General features: G+C 40.6%; 1 protein-coding gene across 1 annotated transcript in view; it reads left to right on the forward strand.

The window, feature by feature from the left end:
* LOC140922398 (protocadherin Fat 4-like) overlaps nt 1-17,214 on the forward strand; it is a 44,201-nt gene that overhangs the window by 22,172 nt on the left and 4,815 nt on the right. The window contains exons 13-28 of the mRNA XM_073372385.1: nt 43-347; nt 1,067-1,305; nt 1,679-2,417; nt 3,480-3,644; nt 3,956-4,429; nt 4,870-5,087; nt 5,748-7,029; nt 7,158-7,469; nt 8,132-8,452; nt 9,320-9,555; nt 10,458-10,623; nt 11,202-11,542; nt 12,066-12,411; nt 13,079-13,529; nt 14,256-14,581; nt 15,450-15,635. Coding sequence (XP_073228486.1) covers nt 43-347; nt 1,067-1,305; nt 1,679-2,417; nt 3,480-3,644; nt 3,956-4,429; nt 4,870-5,087; nt 5,748-7,029; nt 7,158-7,469; nt 8,132-8,452; nt 9,320-9,555; nt 10,458-10,623; nt 11,202-11,542; nt 12,066-12,411; nt 13,079-13,529; nt 14,256-14,581; nt 15,450-15,635 — 6,107 coding nt within the window. The remainder of the gene's footprint in view (nt 1-42; nt 348-1,066; nt 1,306-1,678; nt 2,418-3,479; nt 3,645-3,955; nt 4,430-4,869; nt 5,088-5,747; nt 7,030-7,157; nt 7,470-8,131; nt 8,453-9,319; nt 9,556-10,457; nt 10,624-11,201; nt 11,543-12,065; nt 12,412-13,078; nt 13,530-14,255; nt 14,582-15,449; nt 15,636-17,214) is intronic.

The raw sequence follows: 17,214 nt of genomic DNA on the forward strand, positions 1-17,214 counted from the left end.
ATTGGTGACCTGTTCTTACCTCATTGTGTTTCTTTACGACAGTATCACATCTGGGAACTCCAATACTAGCTTCAGCATTGATTCCAACGGAACATTGTTCACAGCCACGTGGCTGGATTACGAGACCACGCCCAGTTTTGCACTCACAGTACAAGCACGTGATTCAAGCAGTCCGTCCTCGTCTCAAAAATCCGTTGTCATGGAAATAAGCATTGACATCACCCCAGTAAATGAGCATGCGCCGGTATTTAGCTCTGCGGAGTATTCGGCTAACATCGCTGAAGATGTATCCGTGGGAACTTCAATTCTAAGAGTGTCAGCTGTCGATCAAGATGATGGACTGCAAGGTACAATGAATGAGGAAAAAGCTTTTCATGAAAGTAATTCTAAATGGCCAGCCTTAAGTTCCAGTTATTTTGGCTTGCTTTTTTATATAAAGTAATTTCTGGAAACTAGATACTCATTAAATACCATCAAAATATATCCCAAGGAAGAAACAAAACCTATCACTAAGTAATAGTGTATTGTCAAGGCTCTCAGTTTGTGGACTTTATTATTTTATACCGCATCAGCGAAGAAGAGCACCATTTAATGCACACGTATTGCCGTGTGATTCAAAGAGTGCCTTTGACAATAATATGGCTACTGCATTTATATGGTGACCGTGATCCGAAAAGAAATCGCCGTTTATTTTAGTGTCAATGTATTAAACACAAAAATACTTATTGAGGACACTTTTCTTACATCTTCAACTGGAGACGGGACTACTATTTTATCCAAGCTACGTGAAGGTCTAGTCGTTTGAAGGGCACTTCATTTCTCATTCTCAGTTATAAACTCGGCCGATCATACCCGCGATCTCCCGTTCTGCGCGCGGTTAAGTGCTCTACTGACTGAGCTGGTCCTGCAACGGTTTATGTGCTTAAGTATGCTTCAAATTATGATTAAAGGTAAAAGTTTGTCAGTAGCTTCTGACAATCTTGATAGTCCATCTTTTGCGAGGGCTTCTACAAGCTCAACACTTTTTATCTTTCTTTATTTATAAATAAATTTAATTTAAACGCAGGTGAGGTTGGTTACACTTTGACGCCTTCATCAGCTCCTTTCTATATCGACACAAGCAGTGGAGTGATCCGCGTTAAAACAAGTTTGGACAGAGAATCTGTTGATAACTACACTTTGACTGTTACTGCCAGTGACCGGGATCCTAATATCGCTGATGTGAAATCTTCATCTGTGAATTTGACCATATCTTTGAATGATATTAATGATAACGATCCCGTGTTTTCTCCGGATCACTACAAGGTAATGATTTAACGAGGATATGAAATAGACGTAAGGTGAACAGTGCATCTGTACTCAAGTTAATTATAACTTTTATAACCAGAACTGAATAAGTACTAAGTAATGTACAAATACTGGTAAATATAGGCGCAGCATGGGTGCTGCATTGCTACTCTCTTACTCATATTACTGGAGGCAATTTGTTATAAAACCGCACCCCTTCTGACTCTTGTGTATGAGAAAATACAGGTTAATATAGGCGCAGCATGGGTGCTGCATTGCTACTCTCTTACTGATATTAGGAGGCAATTTATTATAAAACTCCAGCCCTTTTGACTCTTCTCCCAATGTGTGAAAAAAAAAAAAAAAATGTTTTACCACTATCGCATTGCAGCTTGAATTCTATGAGAATACAACAGCTGGTTCCAGTGTTACTCAACTTCAATGCACCGACCAGGACCTGGGTACGAATTCAGCTCTTGTATACAGTATCACCGATGGCGACCCTGATAGCTTTTTCGCTATATCATCTAGCACTGGTCAAATCACCACTGCCAAGCAGCTGGATTATGAAGACACCCAATCATATTCTTTAACAGTAGAAGCACGTGACAGCAGCTCGCCAATGAGCTCACAGCTCTCTTCTCTCTCCCACGTTGACGTCATCGTGGCACCACTTAATGAGCATGCGCCAGTATTTAGTAAATCTTTCTACAATATGACCATATCAGAAAATTCCCCTGTCGGGACGACGGTGCTGACAATCATCGCAACTGACAGCGACTCTGGATCACAAGGCGAGGTCACGTTTTCCTTATCGAGCAACTCAGCGTTCTACATCGACGCGCTCAGCGGTTCTATCACAGTAAAGCAGGCGTTAGATTATGAGTCTGTTACATCATATCTACTTACCGTGACAGCCATCGACGGAGATCCAGCCTCTCCAAAATCTGCAAGTGTTAACGTGACTGTGACACTGCGTGACGAGAATGATAACGCGCCGACATTCACTCCGACTGTGTATAGCGTGACAATCGCAGAGGATACGGCGGTGTCTACTAACATACTGAATTTAACATGTGCTGATGCCGATTCTGGAACCAGTGGTCAATTACTCATGGCAATAACATCTGGTAAGAAACGTATTGATTCATTTTAGAAGAGCCTTACCTTACCTTAGACTCTAAACCCTTTATTTGTGACGTACCAGACCTAAGTAAGGATTACTATTCTTTTTATCTGGTTTATCGAGTTTCTGTCTCTGTCACGCAATGTCCCCGTAAGTCATGGGGTAAAAAACCATGAAAACCAGTAACAGGTAACACAACACTATTTACTGTCAAAACGTCAGTCACTGTCAACAATAACCGTTATTCAGGACTAAACTCACCCGCACGATCATGCTCTACCTAATTATGATATAGTTTTTTTCTTAACTGCAATCAGCGCAGTCATCATTTACCGATCATTTACATTACAGGCACCATCATAATCATTATCAGCATTTATACCATCCGGCGTTTTCGTTACCATTGTGAAACTTCACACATTTTAGACATCTGCCTCCTCCTTAGGCACTTCGTTTTTCGTACAATGGCGAGTGCGAAACGCGAGTGACACGCGAGTGACTGGTAGCGAAGTGCAAGGGACCATGGGAAGGAGAATTTCCTTTGCGCTCGAATTTTCGTCGAGAGAGAGACATCAGGGTACGAGGTAGCAGTTCTAGGCCGCATCAGAAGTAGTAGTCGTTTGTGTTCTAACCCCTTTCAGTTGCTATCACTGCATGCTATCCTCATTATCACCATCATCGTCGACAGCAGCAGCCGCACTACCTCGTTCATTGTTACCAACATCGCTGTCGCCATTGCCATCATTAAAAGCCAGGGGCACCCAGCGACCGAATGTTTCCATGTACGTGAAATTGTTAGGTGCTATTGAATAGCTATATCACTGAGATAAGGAGCACTGTCATGCTAACCATCATTACTACCATCATCGTATCTCGCCATCATCAACAATATCAGGAGCCGGGTAATCGACTAGCTCCTGTCATTATCATTTTCAACAGCACATAGCACAAACCTCACTATATGTATATCATGGTGTCATATAGTGCCAGCGTCATAGTACCACCATCGTTACTCTAGTACCATCATTATTGAGAATCATAAAATTATCGCATTTTTGTCTGCAAGGTAACACTGGCACAGGATTCTCCATCACAGACGAAGGTTTTCTAAACGTTGCATCAACACTTGACGCAGAAACGACGTCGTTTTATTCACTGGAGATCACGGCGACAGACAGACACTCTACCCAGCCGCTCTCTGGCTTGGCTAAAGTTTCCATTACCATAACAGGTATTGATATGTTACTTGTGCTTCAAGTGTGAAGTGCAATATAGAACAGGTTCTAGCAGCAATGGAATGACTTCACTGAGAAGCAGTTTCTTTTTGTCTCAGGTTGTAGAGCTGTATTTCAAGTTTAGTACATTTCTTAAGTTAATACGTCAGTGTTTTTTGAAGGTTCCTGTTAACAGAGCAATTTTCTTGTTCCCGCCTACCGAGTGTTTTTGAACGTAATATTATGCCACCCAACTAGAATTAATTATTATAATACTAGAGTGAGCAGCATTGGATGACGCGACTATTCTTTTTGTTCCTTTTCTTAGATGTAAACGAGCACACTCCACAGTTCACAAATGGCGGGTCTTACACGGCTCTAGCGAGCGAGAACGCTACAGTCGGAACATTAGTGTCTAGTGTGAACGCGACTGACCTCGACAGTGGCTCAGTTTACGGCTTGGTTACCTACTCAATCACATCCGGGAACTCGAATGACATGTTTACCATTAGACCCACTGATGGCAAGGTTTTTGTGAAGCGTACGCTGGACAGAGAATCAGCAGACTCTTACAGTCTTGTTATTAAAGCTTCTGATCAAGACCCAGATTCTCCTTTGTCGTTTACCGCCTCGCTTGTTATAACAATCACCGATGTCAATGACAACACACCAAGTTGCAACCCTTCTATTTATAGTGCGTCAATCAATGAGTCGTTTACCATAGGAACCACGATTGCACAGTTGAGTTGTTCAGATGCCGACCTGTCACCCAATACAATTACCTCATATGCTATCACTACAGGTTAGATAAAGTCACTTACATTCCAAATATAAATTTTCCTGCAACAGCGCTTTGAAGAACGTAAAATTTATAAAAAAGGTAGTATGTTACCAATTACTCTAAATGATTGATTTTATGTGATCACTCCTTTAATTCACTTTTACTAGGAAATCTGTAAATTGAATATGCAAAACTGCTTTCATGAGCTGCCGTCTAGTTCTGAGGATTGGTGATTTAAAGACATTTTTACTTTTAAATGTATTGATTCCAAAAGTGTAAAAAAAATTAAATAAAAAATAAATAAAAAATAGCACAGTATTTTCCTAAGAAGGCGTTTCCTAAACTACGACGGCCATAAATGCAGAAAAGAACCACTTTCTCTAGGTGAGGATACTTTTCTACGGTGTATAGTGTATTGAAACAAACTTTGACATCAGGTCCGCTATCCTTTTTTGCTTTAGGTAACACAACACTGTTTACGGTAGACGGAAGTGGCCTGGTAACCACCCAATCAACTTTTGATTTTGAGTCTGTGAAGTCATATCTAATTGTGATAACAGTCGCGGACGGAGGCTCGCCCCAGTTCACTACTTATGTGACAGTTACTGTGCAGGTCACTGGCACAAACGAGTACGCTCCTGTGTTTAGCAATTCTACTCACACAGTCAGTCATTCAGAGGTGAGATATCTGTTGTTTTTGCCAGCTTTACTGGACACGAACCTACCCAGAGGGGATGAGTGAGAAGGGGACTCATACGACCCATTCTAGGTACCCCCCCATCCCTATCCAATTCCACAAACCATGAAAGATAGAAACTTGGGAGTGGTCAATGCCAGAGATAGTTACGTCCCTAGTAGTGGTTCTTTAATAACAAGGGTAGCGTGGAACCTGTTGAAGGAGGAGCTTTGGTTTTGATATCCAGACTCTAAGAAGTAAGTTGAATAAACAAGGTGAAGCCATAGTTTCTAAAACAGCGAATGGCTTGGCCTTTCAAACGGACCATACTTTTATCTTAGTCATTAACATTCGCAAAATTATGGCTACACGTGTACACGACTAAAATGACAGGCAAAGCAGTGCACATGGATTGTGAGCTAAAAAGTCATTATTTTTGATGTCACCTACTTTGTGACCATCCTACTAGTTAATTTAACAATACTTTTTATAAAAAAAAGGTCTTTTCAGCGGGAAAATTTGTTGGATTTAAATGGACCCTTTCAACTTCTGGCCAAACAAACAATCGTGACGATTACAGGGAACTTTTTTAAAGTCATACGTTTATGACTCTATCCTTTTTGCATAGGCATTTTTTACACTGCTAATCTGTGTTTTTAACAGGACATTTCTATTGGCACTGCGATTACAACAATTGTAGCAACAGACGACGATCACGGATCCGACGGCACTATTATATACACAATAATTGATGGCAACTCGGAAGAACGATTCCAAATCGACCCAAAGTCGGGTGTTATTGTACTAAGAAAGCTGCTTGATCGCGAAACAACAGCCATGTATTCTGTGACAGTTCAAGCCACAGACCAGGGTTCCCCCAGTATGTCGAGTACAGCGGCGGTAAATGTTACCATACTTGACATCAATGATAACGCACCGCTTTGTAGTCAAGCTTCTTACGTCATCGAAGTGGCTGAGAACTTTACAGTTAATGGTACAATTGTGAGTCTGCTATGTAGTGACGCTGATCAGGGACAGAATGCGGTCATAACGTACAGCATAAGCTCAGGAAACACGAACTCCAGCTTTGCAGTAGATTCTTCTACAGGGGAAGTAACTTTGGCGAGTATTCTCAATAGAGAGGCACAGGCTTACTATGATTTAATCATTACCCTTTCTGATAACGGTTCTCCGCAGCTCTCTTCTGAAGTAACAATCTATATCATTGTCACGGCTATCAACGAATACACACCGACATTCACTCAAAATGGCTTTTACAATGCCTCTGTTACTGAGGACACCCCTGTTGGGACCACATTGTTAACGGTGCAGGCTCAAGATGGTGACAGCGGAGTTCAAGGTCTTGTAACCTACTCCATATCGAGCGGTAACGTGGATAACGCATTCCTTCTCGACAGTAATGCTGGAACTTTGACCCTTAGAAGGTCGTTAGATCACGAGGCCCTTTCTCAGTATAGCCTATCCGTTCTCGCAAGTGACAACGCTCCCGCGCCCCTGACAAAATGGAGCCTTGCGACTGTGAACGTTACCGTTTTGGACCTTAACGATAATGCACCTTCATGCTCACCTGTAGCTGATGTGATTACTTTGTTGGAGTCTTCAGTTGTAGGAACGTTGGTGTTTTCCGCCAACTGCACGGATCCAGATTCTAATTCGATTCTCACTTACACTATAACGCAAGGAAATGATCAACGTAAATTTAACATTTCATCTTCCTTGGGCGAGGTGAGACTCAACATGACCCTTAACATAGAGGAGGAGTCATTATACAACCTACTGCTGACTGTATCTGACTCTGGCTCACCTGTCAAAAGTTCCAACATTTCAGTGACCGTTAGTGTACTTCCGGTCAATGAGCATGCGCCGACGTTTGTGGCCTCTGACCAGCTGTATCAGATTGACGTCATGGAGAATATTACTTTGGGTAAGTTGAATCAGGTTTTCTCAAAAAGTCAAATCTCTTAATCGGTTGTTGAATTGTTATTCACCCTTTTTTTCCTGGATCATTTTTACTCCGTTTTTATCGATTTTTCTTCATTTGTTATGTTCAAGGTACCGTTTTATTTCAAGCACAAGTAACCGACAATGACACAGGAATTCACGGAGATCTGCGATACATCCTTGTCAGCGGCAACACTGAGAGCAAGTTTTATTTGGACGAGACACTTGGAAGACTGGTTCTAGTCTCAAGTCTTGACAGGGAAGCCACTGACCAGTATAACGTTAGTCTGAGGGTGGAGGACAGCGCAGCTGGTTCCCCGGATGTAAGATATTCCAACGTGACCGTGTACATTTCAGTTGTAGACGTAAATGACAACCAGCCTGAGTGTTTATCAAATTTAAATTCGGTTGAAATATCAGAAGGTGAGGAATATTGCCACTGAAAATTTAAACTCTGGTTCCGCTTGTTTAAAACGTGGATAATATTATCCACTGGATAGATCTCTCTCCTGTGGATAGAACAATTGGTTTCTGAAATACTTATCCGTTGGATAGTGATTTATCATAATAATAATAATAGTAATAATAATAATAGTAATAATAATAATAATGATAAAAATAATAATAATAATAATAATAATAATAATAATAATTTATTAAAATAGCATTCAAATATATGATCTAATGCGCACATTCGGTGGATTGCCCTATCCCACATTTGAAAAACCGTGGCCTGGAGTCAGACAGCCACCCGAAAAGCTCAGTTGGTATAGCATGAAGGTCCTTTATGGGCTCCTGGGTCTTGTTGAGTAGCACTTCGCGGGTTTAAACTCTGGACGAACCACCAGCTGGGGTCTTTGAAAGCTGTTCACGATATTTCTTGCTGTTCCAGTTGAGAAGATCGTGCCATTGGGAAGTCGTATGAAACTTGTGCCTTGATGTGAGCACTATCGAACTGTATTGAACAACCCATGTCTTTTCTGGGAACATCGATATATCCGACAGTCTTACATTTTGATTGTATTGACCACTTAATACGAGTATTTGATTGTATCGATCTCTTAAAGTGTCATTCTGTTTTCTAGATCTTACAGTGGGCTCGAATTTCACTTCAATCACATGCACAGACGATGACCTGGGACCCAACGGAAATTTGTCGTTCACTATTGTCCGCGGAAACACTGGGAACAAGTTCAGAATGGAAAACAATAGAGTAGTTGTAAACGGAGAACTGGACCACGAAAGCGGAAGTGAATATGGCTTGGAAATCCACGTGACTGATCAAGGAGTTCCCAGTCAAGTGACCGTTGTCATGGTGACGGTTTATGTGAAAGCTGTAAACGAATTCACTCCAGTGTTCCAATATACCAATTATACGGTCAACATCTCTGAAGCTACAGCAATTGGTTAGTTGATAAATATTTTTTTAGAACTAGTTCTATATAACTCAATAAGGATGTTGCATTGGTATTAGCTCCATTAAAAGTGGATGAAGCTCTCACATAGCCAGCACCCTGTGTCATAAAAATTCAGACACTGAGAACTGCCACCAAATTGAGTAAAACATCAAGATAATCGCTCAAAAGGTTAGAAGAAGGTATAAATGACACAGCAAATAGAAAACAAAACAAGGATGGATAAACTTGAAGAAAATTGAAACGGATTGCAGTTGTGGTTTTTTGAAAACTTGTTCGACTAGCAGTTTTTCAAAGTTCATTTTTGTTGTTTGTAACGATTGATATGATGTTTTGGAGACATATCTTGTTTAACACTAAGCAGGGGTTTTGTCATTTGCAGTTATTTTTTCAAGTTTCATAGCGAATAAGAACGCGTAGATGGCATTGGAGACATAACTGAACAAAGTAAACCTGTAAAGTGTTCATTCAGTTGACAAGAGTTGAAATTCTAAGTCTCCTTTCATGTACAGTGGATCTTAAGATCGCCCCATGTGGGGGAATCCAAGACGGTCTTGGATTCTGGATTCCATGCCGTGGATTCCAGATTCAAGGTACTGGATTTGTCTTCTATGTTAGTGGAACTTGGATTCTGGATTCCTTGAACTGTATTCCAGATTCCAAAGCCCAGGATTCTGGATTCCACGAGCAGGAATTTCTCGGATTCCGGAATCCCGATTCCCTTACATAGGGCGATTAAGAGTTCTAGTGAAATGTCGTTTGAGTCAGAAAATACAAAACAGCTAAAATAGAGTCGGCAGGGGCTCAAGAGATTCAGCTAAGACGTTGACTCTATTTCATTCAAACCCACGTTTTTAGGTTCTCTGATTTTTGACGCAAATGCAACAGACTCAGACACAGGTCTTCACGGCCAGCTGGAATATTTTATCACTGGTGGACTGGGCGGAGGAATTGACTTCACGATTGATCTTCAGACAGGACATGTTTATGTGGGAGCTAAGTTAGACAGAGAAACAAGGGACCTTTATGTGCTGAACCTCACTGTTAAGGACAGGGCGCTGAGCGAGGCCCATCGAAGATCCACTGCAATGAAGGTCAGTGAAGTAGAATAAAAATCATGATTTGTACCGTTACTGACTTCTGAATTTGGAAAACGTAAAGGTTATGAAAACGTAAGACACACATTTAGGCAATGCTTAAAAAGGGGATTCATCCCATTGTCAAGGAAGCAAGCATCGAAAATAGTTGAAGTTTATCTTTGGTTGGAGTTTATGAACAACAAAATCCCATGACGAACGGAAGCAACCTTGAAAAACTGCTGATAATTAGGTATCCTGTGTGGGTCCCGCTTCTTTCGGTTTCCTGTTTTAGTACACTGTGTCCATGAGGCTTGCATTTGTGAACACGTTTTCAGCTCGATGAGCACTTCACTGTTTTCTTATACTGAGCATGCAAAAACCTCGACTGATATAACGTGAAAAACATGCCGCTACTGAATCTTACATTATCATGATCATTAAGCGCATTCACCGACTGAAAGTCGTCAAGAACTCATCGTAATTCTTTAAACTTCGGAATGCCCTACAGTGAAACAATACCCACACAGAGTTCATTGCAAAATAGCCTGTGGGCTCTTTCTAAAATCTGGAGAACCCATTGAATTCTAGATATCTTGTAAAACCATTAAAAAGAACGTACTAAATGTACGTTGAAAACTGCCTAAATATATTAATAAAGTTCAAGTTCTTTTACCTGCACTAAATAGGGCCATGCTATAAATTTGCCGAAGAAGACGACTTGCCGAAAATGTGTAAAATATGTTGATTGCCTGAAACGTATTTAAAAAACAATATTGTGTTGCTAGCGTATAGAAAATTCGGTTATACTAAAAATTTGCCATCATCATCATCATCATCATCATCATCATCATCACCATCACCATTATTATTATCATTATGATTATTATTATTTTGTGTTTTTTTTACATGAATTTCAGCTAACCATTCACATCTCCGACGAGAACGACAACCCTCCTATATTCAGCCAAGATATCTACACCAAGACCATTCCCGAGAATGTTCCCCTGGGGTATTCAGTCGTTCAAGTGAACACTTCCGACGCCGATATTGGAATCAACGCAGACCATACTTTTACCATTACAGGTATGAGGCTTTCAGTGTACATACTCAACAGCTATAGATGCTTTATGAATTGTCTTTATTTTATTTTATTTTATTTTTTTTTAAACAGTTGAAAGAAACTTTTGAATTTTAGAGGCTGACAGTTTTTTTTATTGAAATGTAATGTTTCTAATTCAGTGTCCATAGTCTTCAAGGATCCTGTGGTTTTCGTTGATTTTTCTACTAGCAGCTACAAGAATTTTTCAAGTGGCAGCAGCAGTCCACTGTGATGTAGTTGTCTCACTCTTCATGTATCTCCAAGAAAACGGGATACAACACTATTTTGGAAAATGCCCCCATACATGCAATTGCACCATCTCTCACTCGCACCAAGTTCTCCACAGTTTTTGGCGACGGAAATAATCAGGCCACAAGATATATTAGTGACCGCTTCCTCTTGGGTTGACGCCCATTGCTTGTAAAGTAAGATGTAATGCTCCCATTCATTAAGTTATAGCTCCCAATCTGCAGTCCATTAGCTTACAAAAGCCAGATGCCAGATGTTCTTATTTTATGTATATTTGTTACACATATCGATCGCCTGGCTAATTCTATTGCAGGTGGAGATGGGGTCAATAAATTCAGCATCGATGCTTCTTCTGGAGTGATTTCTGCTCAGCCAGGCTTGGACCGAGAAACCGAAGACACTTACTATCTATCAATTACAGTCACAGATGGCGGCGTTCCACCGCTGACCGCTGTTTGCGGAGTGCGGGTGTTCATCTCTGATCTAAACGACAACAACCCTGTTTTCAGTCCGACCTTATATTCGACAAGCATTTCTGAGAGCACTTCTCCCGGAAGTGACGTCATACCGGTACACGCCTATGACGTGGATCTTGGCCTGAACGCTGAAATAGAGTTTTCTATTATCGGTGGTGACACGGAAACACAATTTCAGGTATGATGTCCATTCACATAGCAGTTAATGAAAGGTTAAGGGTTGAAGGTTGACTTTTACTTAGGAAGAACGGCTTGAATAACTTCCTAGGTAACTTAGTTGGTGCAGTGCCAGTTTGGCAAACAGGATATCCTGGGTTCATTTTAAGGCCGGCCAAAAACAAAAGTCTTAATCTTGTCTGTCTGTACTACTCAGACGAATAAGAGACCTGTGCGATACTAGCTAATCATCATGCAAATCGTCCAGTTATCAATCCATTCTTTAATCTAATTACATCAATCGATCCCTCCGGACCCACTGCTCGAAAGGTGAATAACGCTATCCACTGGATAACGGAATCAGTTTACCAAATATATATTCGCTGGATAGTGATTTATTCCGTGGATAGCACTATCCAACGATTGAACAACCGGGCCACGTCCACCTGATCCCTCTTTCCATTCATTCATCTTTTTTGCAGATCTGCTCGTCAGGTATGATGGTCCTCCTTATCCCTCTTCTCATTCACTCATCTTTTTTGCAGGTCAGCTCTTCAGGTATGATCAGCACCAACAAGACGCTAGACCGTGAAGACATCCCATTTTATTCACTTCTGGTCCAGGCGACAGACAAAGGCACCCCTCCCCTGACAGAAACAGTTAAAGTCAACATCACAATTATTGACATTAATGACAATGCACCGCAGTTTAACCAGTCTGCTTTCGCTGTTACAGTGTCGGAGAGTCTCCCTGCTGGTTCAAGATTTCTAAACATTACCGCAACAGATGCCGATATTGGTAACAATGCTCTGCTAACGTTTTCTATCATGAGTGGCAATATTGGAAATGTGACGGCGATAGACCCATTAACGGGAGCGCTTTATAATGTGGGTAAGTGATGTGCGGTTAAATTACTCCAATAGGTATGAAGTATACGCGGTCGCAATGAATATTAACTAGGATGAAAAACAAAAAGAGCAGCTAGTATTCTAGCATTGTAAAAGAGCTAAAGTGCAAGATATATTCTATAGTTACAGAGAAGACTCTGCATCAGAGGACTTTGATTTCGAATCACAGAAACTGATGAAATACTTCATGTGTCAAGAAAGCATTATTCTTTCAATTACTGCGGCAGGATTAGCTCAGTCAGTAGAGCACCTGATGAGTGCAGAGCGGGAGGTCGCCGGTTCGATGCCCGGGGCCGGACCAATACTCAAGGTCTTAAAATAACTAAGAAATGAGGGTACTTTCTTTGCCCTGCGAAGGGCTAGAACTTCGCGAGGCTCGGATGACTCCGTAAATGGTTGTCCCGTCTTCAGAAGGAAACGTAAAATAGTGACCTCAATGTACTTTCGTGCTCAATATTTTGACACCCATTTAAAGTACTTATATTTATCATTTCCGCAGTTGTCTCAGGAAAACGAGGAGTACATTTTTTTTAAAAATCAATTTCCGCAGTTGTCTTAGGAAAACGAGGAGTCATACTACCTCAAAACAGTTTTGACTACAACTTTATGAATGTTTGAGTTAAATGTCAAATTGTAATTTCCTGTTACAGGACTTTTTGATCGCGAAACTACGGCCGAATACTTTCTGATGGTGAAGGCTGAAGATGCCGGAACGCCCGTTCGAGCCTCGTCAACAAACGTCCACGTCAAAATTGCAGACACCAACGACAACGTGCCGGAATTTAGTGACGCGGATTATAATTTTGTCGTCACGGAAAACCTGCCCGGGGGGACTTCAGTTGGTAGAGTTCAGGCCACGGACAATGACAATGGCACAAACGCGGAACTGGTATATTCAATCATTTCTGGCGAGAACAGCAATCATTTCTTCATACATGCACTTCAAGGGATCTTGTACACGGCTGTGATGTTAGACAGGGAATCTGTGAAGGAATACAGGATCAAAGTTAAGGTTTCAGACTCTGCTGCCTTTCCGTTGGATCTTTCAAATATCACAACTGTTTATGTAACAGTTTTGGATCAGAACGACAATAGCCCCAGGTTTGTAATAAACTGAATAGGCTGTCTTTTAAGGTTCGGTAAATCAAGCAAAAAAAATTTGCAAAAACAATTTCTCCTTCTTTCTAATTCAATTGGAATTGAAACGATAAATACCCCCCCCCCCTTCATACACTCCCACATTTCCCCCGAAAACTATACCCGATTCCAGACCAAAATGGGCAAAATGTATACCCGTTTTCAGTCCAAAACGACGCAAAAACCCTACCCGATGGGGCGGCACATACCTATATTGCGTATATAGGGGAGTACCCCCCGCCAGGGGGTTGAAAAGCGATGTAGCGTGTGTTACCGCCAACTTCAAACCTGTCTCGCAACAAATTAGGTCGTTATAGGTTACATGCGAAAAGTTGCTGAAGAAAGTAGAAAGTAGTTTTACTTTTTGTTACAAAATCTGTGCACGTTGCGCGTTTTACCGACCCAAGGCAAACTTGTTTGACGTACCTCCCGTGTATGGCGTGACTCCCTCGTAATTTCATCCAATCAAAATTCAGTGTCCACGCAACTTGCAAACCTGATTGTTACAAGACAGGTTTGAACATGGGTGGTAAAACACCTAACATTGCTTTTCAACACGTTTTGCAGCAATGTTGCAAAACAAGTTGCACGTTTTTGTTTCCCGTTTTACAGTAGCTTTAAGATATTCAGTTCCACATTTTGTTTTTCATTTAACTATCCTAAGACGGGACCTTTCTCTTTCTCACCTAGGTTTGCCCTTCCATTTTACAATGCTTCCGTTCCGGAAAAGACCGTATCCGGGACTTCTGTTACCACGGTAACCGCTGACGACCCGGATCGAGATGCGAATGCGGAGTTGACGTACAGCATTACCCATAGTTCCTCGATGGAGTACTTTGACATCAACAGTGTTACAGGAGAAGTGTCTGTAAAGAATGTTTTTGATTATGAGGAGGTTCAGATTGTCAATGTCACCATAACGGCGCAGGACAACGGCGTTCCCAGGCTGAGTGGATCGGTGACACTGGTTTTGTTTATCGAAGATGTAAACGACAATACTCCGGTTTTTGAAAGAGGTTAGTTTTATCACTATAGTACCAAACATAATTATAACCTTCATCAAATTCAAATAATCATTCTCGTAGACCATAATCATAACCATTCTCATTTATTATTTAATAATTATTATAAGGTCTTATAACCGTAGGTTAGGTCCAAATCGTGTTTGGAAAGTTCAATCGATTACTTCTTCCAAGTCGCTTGTATCACTGAATTAAAAAAAAAAACTTTTTTCTTAACAATATCATGGCCAGTCAAAAATATAGTCTGTTTATCATAGAAATCACCGTAAATGACCTAAATAAATGCCCGGGGCGTGTAATTAATTTTAGGTGTCCAAGCGGGGGTGTTTAATAGATAGGAGGCGTTTATTCTCATAACTGTAACGAGCTCAACAAAAAATAATATGCTTTCGGCGAAAATATCAAGAGAGTTTAGAAATAGTGGAATATTCAATTCATCAATAGATACGTCTAGAACGTCTAGATATCCATATCGCTCTTTCAGATCCTAACATCGATGTCAGAACCTTGAACAAGATCAAATACGCAAAGCCTCCTTAATTAAGCAAGAAATTGAATTAATCGAATGATTTTGCTCCTTTTGCTAATTCCTAGTATTTTGGTGAAGTTCTCATAGGGGGCGTCTATTAGACGGGGGACGTTCATTAGAGAAGGGCGTGTAATACAATTTTAAGAGCGTAGAGGGGGCGTGTATTAAATAAGAGACGTTTATTTGGAAATGGGCGTCAATTAGGTCACTTACGGTATTAATAAAGAACTGCAAAAAAGAAACCTTTTAGTTGCAAAGTTTGAGAGTCCTGTAGGAAACAAAGGCGTCATCAAATCCGGCCAAATGTTTTGCCTTACGGTTTTATTTTTGCAGACTTCTACGAAGCCAGCATTCGCCATGATCGCTCTTTGGACTCCCCGCCGTTCATCACAGTAAAAGCAACAGACAAGGACTCAGGTGATAATGGAAAAGTGGATTATGAGCTTCAGGATTCATCTGATTTCTTTACCGTGGGTAGTACTGATGGTGGAATTCGCCTCAAAGCCACTCCACCCAGTGGTAAGTTCGTCTCTCTCCTCTTACGAATTCTTTCGAAGGCTTCCGAACATTGCCGAAGTTATTCTCATCTGTTGAATACACTCAGTACAGTCCATCGTTTTCTTTACGTACCTTAAGTTACTTTACAATTTATTCATCCCGTGGTGTAATTGAAAACGGAAGTTGACGCCAAGTATTTCGAATACTTTTGATGTTTCCGATGTTGCATTTCGAAAGCAGCTTCCGAACATTACAGAGTACTAACAACGACAGGAATTCTGAGTAAGTGTAGAATAAATGTTTGTTAAATTCTTATAGTGGACCTCCCAATTATCTCTTCTCTTGTACAAAATGTTTACCTCTCTTTTTACACTTTTAAACTTTCTATATGGTGTTCTAAAGGCCTCTCCGATCTAACTTATGAGAGGACTTCGTTAAACAGTGCACCTCCCTCCCTCCCTCACCTTCCCCTTCACCTTTGTCACCCTACCTCCTGGAAAACAATTTACACTTTTTCTTTTTGCTTGATTAATTCTCTATTCAGAGATCCAACTGTGTCTTGTACATACATACATACATACATACACACAAACATAAATACATAGAGAATACTTCATGGAAAGTGCTGGCGTACGGTATTTACGCACGAGTTGTTGACGTATCAGAAATCGAACGAGTGAGCGCAGCGAACGAGTAAGATTTCTGATACAAAAACAACGAGTGCGTAAATACCGTACAAAGCACTTTCCATGTGGTATTGTGTTTATTATATACATACTGAGACATTCATCATTTTGGCGGCCTTTTTATTTTAAATCTTTCAAAAATGCTAAAATTTGCCGCTACACACTTACCTCAAAGTGACAACGAAAACGAAGTAATCAGCTTTTTAGTAAAAACGTTTGTTAAAAACATAAATGACGGTAAGGGTATGAGGTAATCCGAGAACTATAAGTAATCTTAACTGTTTGTTCTCACTGCTCAATTGAAAATGAGTGAATTTAAGTAAAATGGCCGGTTTCAACATAAGCTTAAGCTTAATGAAAGGCAAAGTAGCTCCGACAAAAAATACAACAAAAGCTTACGTCTCGTTCTGTTTTTCCCTTTCCGCTGTTGTTTCGCCGGCTCTCTACCGTTTTCTTTATCGACAGTGAAACAAACGAAACTATTCCACTCCATTTCCGAAATGTTTTTCACTTTTGTAGCGAGAAAAGCTCTTTGAGTAAAACTTTTCTCGTTGAATGTGTGCGAAGCGGCGCTGCAAGCTGCAATAAAAGGCGGGAATTTTGGCGCGAAACTCACACCTCTGTGGCTTCTGATTGGACGTATCATTTTTCTCACACGTGAAAAAACATCGTTCGCGATTCTGATTGGACGTATCATTTTTTTTCACGTGTGAAAACCATCGTTCGCTCCTCTGATTGGCTAGAACTAATTTGCGTACGAAAATTTACGACATAGCTTTTTGGTGAGTATTTCTCAGTATGTATATAATAAATGACTTTATTTTACCTCGAATTTACAGAGTAGCTCAAAAGCTAATATCTTCACGCAGGAAAAGAAAAAAAAAAGTAATAAAATAACATTACTATTACATAAT

The sequence above is a fragment of the Porites lutea genome, chromosome 13 (assembly GCF_958299795.1).
Source record: "Porites lutea chromosome 13, jaPorLute2.1, whole genome shotgun sequence".
In the NCBI taxonomy this organism is placed as follows: domain Eukaryota; kingdom Metazoa; phylum Cnidaria; class Anthozoa; order Scleractinia; family Poritidae; genus Porites; species Porites lutea.